The sequence below is a fragment of the Geotrypetes seraphini genome, chromosome 1 (genome assembly GCF_902459505.1).
Source record: "Geotrypetes seraphini chromosome 1, aGeoSer1.1, whole genome shotgun sequence".
NCBI classification, from domain to species: domain Eukaryota; kingdom Metazoa; phylum Chordata; class Amphibia; order Gymnophiona; family Dermophiidae; genus Geotrypetes; species Geotrypetes seraphini.
Genome location: NC_047084.1, coordinates 66,263,248 through 66,276,147, shown reverse-complemented (window position 1 = coordinate 66,276,147; position 12,900 = coordinate 66,263,248). Strand labels below are relative to the sequence as shown.

The window sequence follows — 12,900 nt, the reverse complement described above, 5'->3', positions numbered from 1 at the left end:
TTTTTAGAAACAATTTAAAGTTGGAGATAAAGATATGTCAACTTACACAGAATTTGTAACTTGGATTAATTTTGATTTATAGAGCTCCAGGTACCTGGTTATTCATGTATCAGAAATTAAATGATATATCATATTATTCAACAGCAGTAAACACCTCCAATGCTCATAGGAATTCTATGAGCATTGAAGCTGTTACTGCCACGGCCAGAACTAAAAACTGAGCTACAGTTTTGTAAAACAGGGTGGGAGGGGGGAGGGGGGTTCTTCTCACAAGGGTTCTGCTGCACAAGGGATGGAAGGGAGGGAATGGGAACTGCCGGCAAATCCTGGAACTAGGGTTTATTTTTGGGGTAAGTATTATTTTCAGGGAAACATGATAGAAACACATGCACAATATAGGATTAATTCCATAACTGGAAGCTTATGCAAAATATTAAGGCATCTCTTAATATTACCTATATTATAAAGGCAAAATAGGTGCCTACATAATTTTATAAATATACAAGTAGAGTGACTTCCAGTAGCACACAAATACTCTCCCATAAATGTATCTACTCTGAAGGCACGCATGTGTGCATGCACTCACAATTAGAGAATGGCCCGGGGACAAACTTGTCCCCTTCCCTGCGGGATCTCCAGCCATCCCCATCCTGTTCCTGCCCCTGCCCCAGCTACACAAGCTTTGAACACTATAAAATCATAAACTGATGAGGACAGGTACGGTAATCATAGCACTTAAAACTGCCTAATCCTGAAAATCTGGTTCAATATGGCTAACAAAAGTAAGGGATTAAAATACAAGATAAATCAGACAAAAATGTACAGTAATAGAATAAAAATGTCAAATACATGCTTATATTGCAGACAGTAAAGTCTCCCTAATACCTACTTTAAATATTTCTGAAAAAAGGAATGATTTCAGATGTGTATGAAACAATGCATATGAAGGGAATTGTTTAACAGAATGGAATCATATTCCAGTATTGGGCAGCCTGATAGAAAAAATATCTTTCAAGCATTCTCTTGAAGTGAACTCTTGTATGAACGAAAACTAAACATAAAATGTACCTCAGAGCAAAATGACTTCATACATGGAAATTAAGTTCAATTAAGACCTCTCCATTAATAATTTTAGAAATAAAGCAATATCATTTGTGCAGTTATTGGCAACCAATGTAGATTCTTAAACACTGGAGAGACCTGATCAAATGTTTTCAATCTAACAATTAATCTGGTGGCTGTATTTTGAAGGCATTGGGATTTCTGGGCATATTTTATAAAATATGTGTGTATATGTATGGAAAATCCAACTCTACGACAGTTCTGTCCTGGGAATGCTTAAATGCAGATGACTACATTTTGCTGAGCATTTACTACACTTTTTAAATGTATACCCATACAGTTTTATAATTACCATTTGACACATGTAAATAATCCCCCTCTCTTACTAAGGCGTGCTAGCTGTTTTAGTGCGCGCTAAACGCTAATGCGTCCATAGACTATGGGCTCCTTTTACGAAGCCGCGTATGAAGAGAGACTGAACAAATTGCAGCTCTACACTCTCGAGGAACGTAGGGAGAGGGGAGACATGATCGAAACATTTAAGTACCTCACGGGACGTGTCGAAGAGGAAGATGATATTTTCTTTCTCAAGGGACCCTCGGCCACAAGAGGGCACCCGCTCAAACTCAGGGGCGGAAAATTTCATGGCGACACCAGAAAGTATTTCTTCACAGAGAGAGTGGTTGATCATTGGAACAAGTTTCCAGTGCAGGTGATCGAGGCAGACAGCGTGCCAGACTTTAAGAATAAATGGGATACCCATGTGGGATCCCTACGAGGGTCAAGATAAGGAAATTGGGTCATTAGGGCATAGACAGGGGGGTGGGTAAGTAGAGTGGGCAGATTTGATGGGCTGTAGCCCTTTTCTGCCGTCATCTTCTATGTTTCTATGACACCATATGGTGCTGACACCTTCCCCAATTCATGCGCACACAAAAAAAAACCCTTTGCTCTGGTGAAAGTTTTCTGAGAGATTAAAAATATTTAAATCATATCATTTATCGGGGGAGGCTTTGCTGTGGTGTATGCATGTATCTCCAGCATTTAGGCATGTGACTCACCCCAACTCTGTGGCTGGCATATGTGCCCACACCAAAATTATAGGAGCTTATCTAACCCGTTATACTAGTGCTCTATAAAAGGAAATAGATACAGTAGAACCTCGGTTTGCGAGTAACCCAGTTTGTGAGTGTTTTGCAAGACGAACAAAACACTCAGCAAACTTTTGACCTGATAAACGAGCACTTACAGTCCAGGAAGCGCCGCTTCGGGGGATTCCTTTTCCGTCCAGCCTTCCACGTCGGGTGCCTTCCGCAGGTTGGAGGACCTCTGTCTGGGTCTGTGCGGCCGGGTGCAGTCCCTCCTGCGCATTGCGTGTGACGCGCACAGCGTCAATCTTCGGCATTGTGCGTGTCATGCGCGGCATGTGGGTGGGGTGGAGCTCGGCTGCATGGGCTCGGGTAGGGGCTCTCCAGCATGCGGGGGGGGGGGGTGTGCATCCGACGTGGAGGGCTGGCCGGCGGATGAAGGAGGCATCCCTTTGAAGCAGCACTGCGGGGTTCTCCGGCGGCTGGTGGAAATTAGAGGCACCCCCCCCGAAGCGGCACTGCGGGGTTCTTCTTCGTATGACGGACAGAGGAGGCAGATGGAGGAGACAGCGCTGCAGCACCCGGCACCCGACAGGTACAGACCCCGGGTTCTGGAACGAATCTTTGGTGTTGCATCTATTTTCTATGGGGAACTTTGCTTTGATAAACGAGCATTTTGGATTACGAGCATGCTCCTGGAACGGATTATGCTCGTAATCCAAGGTACCACTGTACCTACTTCTCTATTGAAAGTCTGCCAAAGGATAGGCATTAACCCCCCCCCCCCAATTTTACTAAACTGCGATAGCGGTTATTAGCACAGGGAGCCACACTGAATGCTCCGCACTGCTCCTGACGCTCAGAGTTCCTATGAGTGTCGACAGCAGCGTGGCTCCCTGTGCTAATAACCGCTATTGCGGTTTAGTAAAAGGGGGGGTTAATTGAGCAACAGGCTTAATCAGTGCCAATATTGGCACTCAGCATCTTGAAATCAGCTTTAATTGGACTTAATTGAAAGTTAAGCGCATAAAACATTCCCGCTGTATTGCAATAAATCTCTACATTTCAAGATGTGTGGGTGCCATTAACAAAGTATTGTACTGATTAGATGACATTGTTTTCCTTAAATTTACAAGTTCAATTGTGAGGGGGGAGGGGGGTTAATTTTATTATTACATATTGTACAAGGTATTTGATTATATGATAGGAAAGGGTGGGAAGGGTAGGAGATAAGAGCATATTATTTGTACCATTGATGATTATTAAGTGATATATTTATTGTTAATTTTTTTGGACATATTGTCACACTTATTGTATGCCTGAAAATGAATAAAGAATTTTTTTTTTTTTAAAAGAAAGTTAGGCGCGTAACTGAAAAAACGCAATACTATCAAAAGTAGGTGCCAAGCCCATAATGCCTACGCTAAAAGCGGGCGTGGTTAGGAGGCAGATCATAGGCATGTTTGAGCTATTTATGTAAAACTTTTTTATACTGTTTACAAAAAAACTAAACGGTTTACATTAATAAAAACATTCATAAAATAAGAGAAACTAAAAATCTTAAAATCTGCATTAATTAGTTAGATATTTTCTTGAGTTTTATTTCTGTTTTGTTTCTGCCTCTTCGTGAATTATGTGCCATTAGGCTTCAATATTGATGCCCAGCTCTAGGTGAAGAAATATATATGGTGGCGCTAAAACGTTAGGACGCTGAGCGTACCTTTATAGAATTACCCCATAGTCAGCTCATTGAAATGTTATACAAATTGACTTGCAGAAATTTTATTTGCAGTAGCTTGCCTGAAATTGCAGATTGTATCAGAAAATATTTAAAACTACACTTCCTTGAGGTGTAATAAATTATAAGGAAAATTACCACATTGCCTGTTCTTCCATGCTTAATGTAGGGCCCCTTTTCCAAAGCCACAATAGTGAGTCCTGGTGCAGCAAATGTGATGCAGCTCATAGGAACTGAATGGGCTGCATTACATTTGCCACACGGGGATCACTACTATGGCTTTGGAAAAGGGGCCCATAGTGATGGTGAAATCATTGTTGAGTTGACGGGCGCGATTATTCAGCCATTAGTTATTTTGTATAATTTTCGTGACAACCTTTGCAAATGTAAAATTAAGTATGAAAAATGACAAATATTGTACTTACATATTCATGTACGATTATGCAAGTTTTGGGCCATTTATTTTGCAGGCAATTCTGGGTTTGCAAATCCGCAGGCACTTTTTTTGTTAGATCAGCCTCTAGAATTGTTACAGGACATGTAGTGCTAGGCAAGTAGGAAGAGGAAGAGATGGACTGAGGAGAATTTTTTTATGTTCAATTATTAAGTTACTGCCAATTGTATTCAGTTTTGATTTTAAAAAAAAAATGCCCTTCTGCTGGAGAGACTCCCCACATCTGTAGCTCAGAAACTGAGAGCTCCTTTTATTGAGAATCAGTTGAGCATTTTACCCCGGGCCGGCGAGGTAAATGCTGCAACGCTCATAGGAACTGAATGAGCATCAGAGCATCCACCTTGTCGGTCCGCGATAAAACGCTTGATAAAATTATGTACAGAATTTCCAATAATGTGAAATAAACTGTGCACCTGTCTTAGAACTGGCTTTGCTTTCATATTTTCCACCAAAATGTGTGATGCTAGATGTAAAAACAGAACAATATAGAAACCTGCCAGCTGTATTCAATAAGAATTATGACATTAATGATGCCAGGGTCAGCTATCTTTTTAATGATTAACCCTTTAATTGGCAGATGGTGAAACGGCTGCTTTATGTAACAATGTTGAACGAGAGCAAGATAATAGGCATTTGGAGATGCAGCTCTCCCATATTGAGCCATAGAAACACATGTTGCTTCTCAGAAACAATGCCAAATAAAGGGTTAATATTGTTCTGGTTCATTTCCTTATTCACTGACATGCCAGAGGAGGAAAAAAAATATATATATTTGTTTCTTTGGCTTAGAAGCCCCACAGAAGCTCACACTGCTAGTGGTTCGAGTATCACCTGCCCCCTTATCAAGGAGAAGTGTTAAGTAGCCTGATGGATCTTTTTGCTTCATCATTTGCATACAAGTAAAAAGAATAATCCTCAAAGTTATGATTAATAACAGGGATTGTTTCTAATCTTTGGTGATGGAAAGAGGGCTTTTCGAATGCAAAGGAAATGTGGAGTTAATGACCCCTGATGATTTCCGAAAAGACATAGGGCTCCTTTTACTAAGCTGCGCTAGCGTTTTTAGCACGCACTAACTCCGTGCTACACAAAAAATACCAACGCAAGCTCCATGGAGGCATTAGCGTGTAGCGTGCGTGGCAATGTAGCGCGCGCTAAAACTGCTAGCACAGCTTAGTAAAAGGAGCCCATATTGTCTGCACTACTATGACTGCAGAACCAAAACAAAGAATGTGTCCCCTGTCTGGTCACAGTAGAATGCAGTGTATCTGAGTTTAGAAAAGGTTTGGAGAAGTTCCTGGTGGAAAAGTCCATAATCTGCTATTAAGATAAACCTGGGGATAGCCACTACTTATCCCTGGGATCAGTATCCCTGGAATCCTGTGCCTCAAATTCTGGCAGGGTACAATAACCTGGATTGGCTACTGTTGGAAGCAGGATACTGGGCTAGATGGACCATCAGAGTGACCTAGTATGGCTATTCTTATGTCTTATTAAAAGGGAAAACATGGGTAGTTTGTTTTTACATCAAAGTGTTTTCTCTTGACATGATCTATCTCTATGTGGTTTTATAATTTGAAAAACTGAAAAAATATATATATAGCCAGGCTTCTATTAATTGATGTAAATTCCAATATCAATATAGAGATACTAATCATAAGAATATATGAACATAAGAACATAAGAATTGCCGCTGCTGGGTCAGACCAGTGGTCCATCCTGCCCAGCAGTCTACTCACGCGGTGGCCTCCAGGTCAAAGACCAGTGCTCTAAATGAGTCCAGCCTCACCTGCGTACGTTCCAGTTTAGCAGGAACTTGTCCAGCTTAATCTTGAAACCCTGGAGGGTGTTTTCCCCTACAACAGAGTCTGGAAGAGCGTTCCAGCTCTCCACCACTCTCTGGGTGAAGAAGAACTTCCTTACATTCCTTATGGAATCTATCACCTTTCAACTTTAGAGAGTGCACTCGCTTTTAATACATTTGATTCCAATTCATAACCACTTCATAGAACATACATGAAATTTATATGGATCTATATGACTCTATAAGCATACAGCACAACTCTCATTGACCCTTCATTTCATGTTTTTTCAAAATCATTTTCAAAAAAAGTCCTAATGGTTAAGACATAGAGTCAAAGTTCTGGGAGAGAATAAGCAGTTTGAGGGTCACCCATGTTTGCTATTGTTAAAAGGAAGAATTTGTATTATCTGTTACTGCTATCATGAAAATTATTACATGAGCTGTACTTTCAAAATATTCAGTGTTGCAGTGTCTCTGGATCATTTTTAGGGTGGCCTAATGAAAGATGTTGTCGACACAATAAGGCTACTAGAATTGACACTTACAGACTGATGCCATTTTCAGAGATGATCCAAAGCTTCACAAAAGCATATTATATATATAATATGTATAGTGGTTAGTTATTTTATATATATATATAGCATTAGCGGTTGGAGTACCCCAGGGTTCTGTCTTAGGAACTCTTCTCTCTATATACATCTTCCCTTGGTGCCCTGATCGCCTCCCATGGCTTCCAGTATCACCTTTATGCTGATGACTCCCAACTCTACCTCTCTACACCTGAAATTTCACCTAAAGTCCAAGAAAAAGTCTCTGCTTGTTTGGCTGACATTGCTGCCTGGATGTCTTGCCATAATCTGAAACTAAATATGTCCAAGACTGAGCTGCTGCTCTTTCCTCCTAAACCCTCTACTCCTCCTTTCTCCATCTCTGTAAATAATACTGTCATTGTTCCAGTCTCCTCTGCTCACAATCTTGGAGTCGTCTTCGATTCTGACCTCTCATTTTCTATGTATATCCAACAAGCTGCTAAGACCTGTCGCTTCTATCTCTTCAATATCATCAAAATTCACCCCTTCATCTCTGAGCACACTACCCGGACCCTTGTTCAAGCTCTCGTAACCTCACGCTTAGATTACTGCAATCTACTCCTAACTGATATTCCTCAGTGTCACCTCTCCCCCCTTGCAATCTGTGCAAAACTCTGCTGCATGAATCATCTTCTACCAACCTCGCTATGCTCATGTCACCTCTCTCCTTAAGTCACTTCACTGGCTCCCTATCTACCATCGCATACAGTTCAAAATCTTATTGATGACCTACAAGCGTGTTCATTCTGCTATCACTCAATATCTCTCCTCATTTCTCTCTTCTTATACACCAGAGAACTCTGTTCCTCACTCTTAAAGTTACCCTTCTCCTCCACTGCCAATTTCAGACTTTGTTCCTTTCAACTAGCTGCCCCCTATGCCTGGAATAAATTACCCGAGTTTGTCCGTCAAGCCCCTTCCCTTCCCTTGTTTAAAAGCAGACTGAAAACCCACCTTTTTGATATAGCTTTCAATCCTTAACCTTACTCTTCTGCCCTCCAACCCAGCCAGCTAATAGTTCTCCTTAACTGTATTCATACTCTTTGTGACTATATAGCACTGTGTATGTCTGATAGTGCTATAGAAATAATTAATAGTAGTAGTATATATATATATATATACACATTATATACACACACACACACACACACACACACATATATATATATATATATATACATATATATATATATATATATACACACTACTGCTATATCACTAGAAAAATATATATATAGTAAATATCAAAAACACTTAGTTGACTCCAACACATGCACCAAAGTCTCAAAGTTCCTTACAAAATTATAAGGAAAGAGGGCTTAATTTCTGGGGGAATGGCATGGAACAAAGTTTTCAGACTCTAGTGCAGCAGGGGTGTTCTCTTCCAGCCCTTGCTTCCACTCCTTCCAGGTAGTGGAAGTGGAGGGAGGGAGTGAGCCTGGAAAAGAGCAGAGAACAGTCACTATACTCGCTAATTCAGCCTGTCTTTTCCTGTAGCTCCTAACACCGGACAGTCCTCCCAAGGCTAGGTAGACTGTCTGCCTATGGTAGCAGGCTTTGGAGGGAAGAGTATGTGTGAAAGCAGGATGCTTGGACTGGCAGGACCTGCCACATCCTGCCCCTTCTGACAGGAAGCTTGCATTAGAGGGGATGGAACCCTGCAGACCATAAGTACATACAGTGCTCAAACTTCTGCTGCCATGCTATTTTCATTTTTGCTGACTTCGCTGTGGTTGAGGTAGAGAGGAGCTGGAAAGAAAAGAGGGGGAGGGAAAATGCTGAACACCTTGGTGCGAGGCAGTATGGAAGAAGAGATGTTGGACATTGTGATGGAGGTGAAGAAGTAAGGAAGGGGAGATGCTAAATACATATGGAAGGCAGAGAAGGGGAGATGGTCACATTAGAGGGTGGGTAGGGAAGGGAAGTAGAAAGGTTTGCGCATTGGATGAGGGGAAGAAGAGATGCGAGATGCTGGCCATTTTGGGAGATAGGAAAGGGAAGGGAAAATGCAGGCCATATATGGTGGCAGGGAAGAGAAGAGATGCTGGATTATGGGGCGGGAGTAGAACTTTGAGCTGGCTCGGAAAGGATGCATAATTGAAAGCTCATCTAGGACGTAGGTACCCTTGGGCCAGCCCTGTTCCTGCCCTCTGCCTTGACTTCACAGTTCCCCTTCTTTTATGACTATGAATTAAGCCCTTGGAATTATGGATCCAGTGAGTGGCAGCAAAGCAGAATATAGCACGGTTGCTTACAGTGAAGGTACGGATGGGGGATGACTTCTCCGGGGTCCTGAGGCACTGGCAAGGACTGTTCCTCCTCCTCCAGGGATGCTGGCACATGGAAGCGCTTCTTACCAGCCTGCCAGCTTGCGGGCAACGGAGTGCTGGACATGGAGCTCAGCAGCAACACAAAGATAGCCACAACAGCCCATAACATCATCTTAGATGGACTTCCAGAAGAGGGACCTGTCCATTCCAAAAAGAGAAGGAATAAAATGCCAGATTACAACGAATAGCTTCCTTAAGTTCCTGAGAACCGAAAGTTCAGGGCAGCTCACTTTACCCTGGCTCCTTCCTGTTTCACTTCTCAAAGTGCTACTGAATCCGATTAAAGAATAGGTAGTAGCTGGGCCTGTTTTTCTCCTGCTGAGTTATGGATAAATCCCTTACATCTCATGCTGTAAAGAAGACTAGGGGATGCTCTGGCTCTGTCTCTTTATAGTCTGTGCTGTGGGCTCTCTGTCCCTTCTTCTGTGGGGCAGTTAAGCAGTGCTATCACTCTAGTCTAGGGCCACTGTGCTGTGATACTTTTCTTGCCTCTGGACGCCGTTGCGCCCTGGCTCTTGAAGGCACCGAGTTGGGAGGAAGGTGTTCTACTGCCTCTCAAACTTCAAAGCCTAGAACAGAAGGAGGACACCAGAGGTAACAACCAGTCTCCCTTTCCCATCCCCTAAACATTTTTATTTATTTATTTTCCAATCTAATCTTTGATTTTTTTATACCGATTCATCCCAACAGGAGGGCTCAACTCGGTTAACAAAATATTACTAAAATTATATATGGGCTCATTTTACTAAGCTGTGATAGCGGTTTTAGCGAGCGCTGAATTGCCGCACACTAGACCCTAATGCTAGCATAGCCGCTTAGCGCACACTAACATTCTGTGTGCGCTAAAAACGCTATCACAGCTTAGTAAAAGGAGCCCTATATCTTTTAGACCATAATTTTATCTATTATGATAGATTATTTGAAAGAGAAGGATCATTAGTAAATTTCTGAAATAAATATGACTTCAGTACTTTTTACGAAAAGTGGGCTCAATACATAAAAAACGTTGCTATAAGATCTAGAATAGTTATCCAAAAGGCATTTTCAGGTAATTACAGTACACAATATTGCATCATAAGAAAGCATTTACAAACAATTGCGTTTTCAACATTTTCTTGAAATCCAACCTAACTGCGCATAAGCGCAGAACCCCTGGCAAGGCATTCCAAAGCTTTACCCCCCCCTGCAATGACATCATAGCATCACCAATCCCGGAGTGAGAAATTGTCATCCTGCCACCCAAACAATTTCATACTGTTTTCCTTCTGGGTTAATAGATCTCAAGAAATCCTTGCAGAACAGTGGGAGGTGCGTGGTACAATATCTGATGTACTATCGACAACATTTTAAACTGCACTCTTTGTTGGATTGGCAACCAGTTTTAACACTGGGGTTGTGTGCCATCCTGGGGGGGGGGGGTCCCTGTGATCAACCTTGCTACAGAGTTAATTGGAATCGGCAGCAACCTTGTCTTCACTTTCGCAACTCCCAAATACAATGCATTGCAATAGTCTACCCTGCTCAAAATCATGAACGCATGCTCTCTTATCAGGCTGCCATTTGGGATAAAGATTTCAAGCAATTGCTCACTATCTCGTTTTTCTATCTGGAATTTAGGAGACACTTGAAAACCTATTTGTTTTCTAGGTTCTTAGGTAATTAATTTCATTCTCATTCCCAATTGTTATATTTTCTAATCTTTTGTAAACCGCATAGAACGGTGAGGTTATGCGGTCTAGAAATTGATTTTATGTTTTATATGACATTAACAAAGAAAATTCTTCTGGTTCAAAAAGTTAAAATACATGCATATCATAAAACCCACTAACACATGAAGAGTGTGGCGCAGTGGTTAAAGCTGCAGCCTCAGCACCCTGGGGTTGTGGGTTCATATCCCCACTGCTCTTTGTGACCCTGGGCAAGTCACTTAATCTCCCCATTGCCCCAGGTACATTAGACAGATTGTGAGCCTGCCGGGACAGGCAGGGAAAAATGCTTGAGTACCTGAATAAATTCATGTAAACTGATGAGCTCCCCTGGGAGAATGGTATAAAAAATTTAAAAAAATAAATGAAATAAAGCTGTGTAGGTAAGCTTTGAAGGTGTACTCTAAAGCGGGGTGGTTTGCCTCAGAAAATGGAGCCTTGTACCCAATTTGGAGTTTTATCATGAAAATATTTCACCTGCTCACGTCAAAGGCTTCCAACACCCTTCTAACTACTTTATTTTATGTTATTATTTTCCTTTTATTCAATAAATACTTTCAAAAACAGTTTTTTTCTAAAAAACAAACAAAAAAAAAGGCAGGGTCTCCTATCTCTCATTACTGCCTATGTACACCTGAATGACACGACAAACAACTAGTAAAGGAACAGGCTACTTTAAATACCTTTTTAAACGAGTAAAGGTGCTCAGAATCCAAGATGGAAAAAAAACTTCAATTTGGGGTACAAACCCCTAAAAGGCGTTTTTTGTAGAATCAATCATTGCACCATTTTGAGTAAAAAGGTAATAGAGAGTGCTTGTTGAGATACACTCGAGTTAAATGTCCTTAAATGTCCAATAAAGTGAATATTCTCCAACTACTATATGAATTCTATGAGTTTGAGTTCAAAAAATATAATAATGAGCCGTTGGGGGTGCCGGCAGGAGGGGATGGGCACCCTCCTACCAGTGATCATAGGGGGGCTGTTGGGGAGCTGGCAGGAGGGGTTGGATATCCTCCTGCTGCGATCGTCGGGGGGGCTGTTGGGGTAGGCAGGAGGGGATGGGTACCCTCCTACCAGTGATCATAGGGGAGCTGTTGGGGAGCTGGCAGGAGGGGTTGGATATCCTCCTGCTGCGATCGTCGGGGGGGGGGGGGGCTGTTGGGGTAGGCAGGAGGGGATGGGTACCCTCCTACCGCGATCGTTGGGGAGGGCTAGTTCTGTCGGCATGAAGGGCTGAGGGCGATCGTCGGGGGGGGGGGGCGGGTTCTATTGGCAGGAAGGGTTGATCTGACAAATGAGGAGCACGGTGAAACACAGGTAAATAGCGGTTCCTAGAAGGGGGGACATTGGCCTGCGGGGACAAATCTATTCACCGTTTTTGCGGGCGGTGAAAGGATTTGTCCCCGCGTCTGCGGCGATTTGCTAATGAGGTCACCATAACCCGCAGCCAAACCGCAGCCACGCAGCGGTTCGCTGCGGGGATCGCTCCCCGTGTCATTCTCTAATTCTGAGCACCTTTACTCGTTTAAAAAGGTATTTAAAGTAGCCTGTTCCTTTACTAGTTGTTTGTCTATTCAGATATTTTGGGAACAAATCTTTTTTTGAAACTTTTCCCAGTTGTATATATTGGACACCTGAATGACACACCATTTAATTATTCATTAGAAATCTTCATGCACCACATAGATTATTTCAATGTGAAATCGGCAGACGCTTTAAGTGCAAAATATACGTCAAAGCTTCTGGTATCAATTTAATAGAGCGGTACTTAGCTTGAAAACGCTATATTATTTCTTTGAGCGTTTCATATAAACCACCAATCGCTGTTGAACTGGAGCCATTGCTTATTTAAATGGCTTGTTGGCTTTTATTTTACTTTGATCCCACAGTTCGAAAATCACAATTTGACAACATAGGTTTATTTGACAACATTTTTTATTTTTTCCATAAAAGGCTTCCGATAATTAGACGGCTTCTGTGGATGTGTCATATTTTTTCTCGAAGAAAGGAAAGGAAACATTAAGTTGGAGTGCAATGGGTTAGCCTGGAACAGAGGCAGCCCCAGGATCTGGTGAGCCATATTTTATTCAGAATGTAAAACTGTTATGCAAGGGAGTTTATTCAT

The 12,900-nt window shown here is 42.0% G+C and overlaps 1 protein-coding gene across 2 annotated transcripts in view; it reads right to left on the bottom strand.

The window, feature by feature from the left end:
• GDNF (glial cell derived neurotrophic factor) overlaps positions 1-12,900 on the bottom strand; it is a 30,881-nt gene that overhangs the window by 7,039 nt on the left and 10,942 nt on the right. For both annotated transcript variants that reach the window (XM_033932650.1, XM_033932657.1), the window contains exon 2: positions 8,992-9,204. In XM_033932650.1, coding sequence (XP_033788541.1) covers positions 8,992-9,178 — 187 coding nt within the window. In that variant the 5' untranslated portion in view covers positions 9,179-9,204. The remainder of the gene's footprint in view (positions 1-8,991; positions 9,205-12,900) is intronic.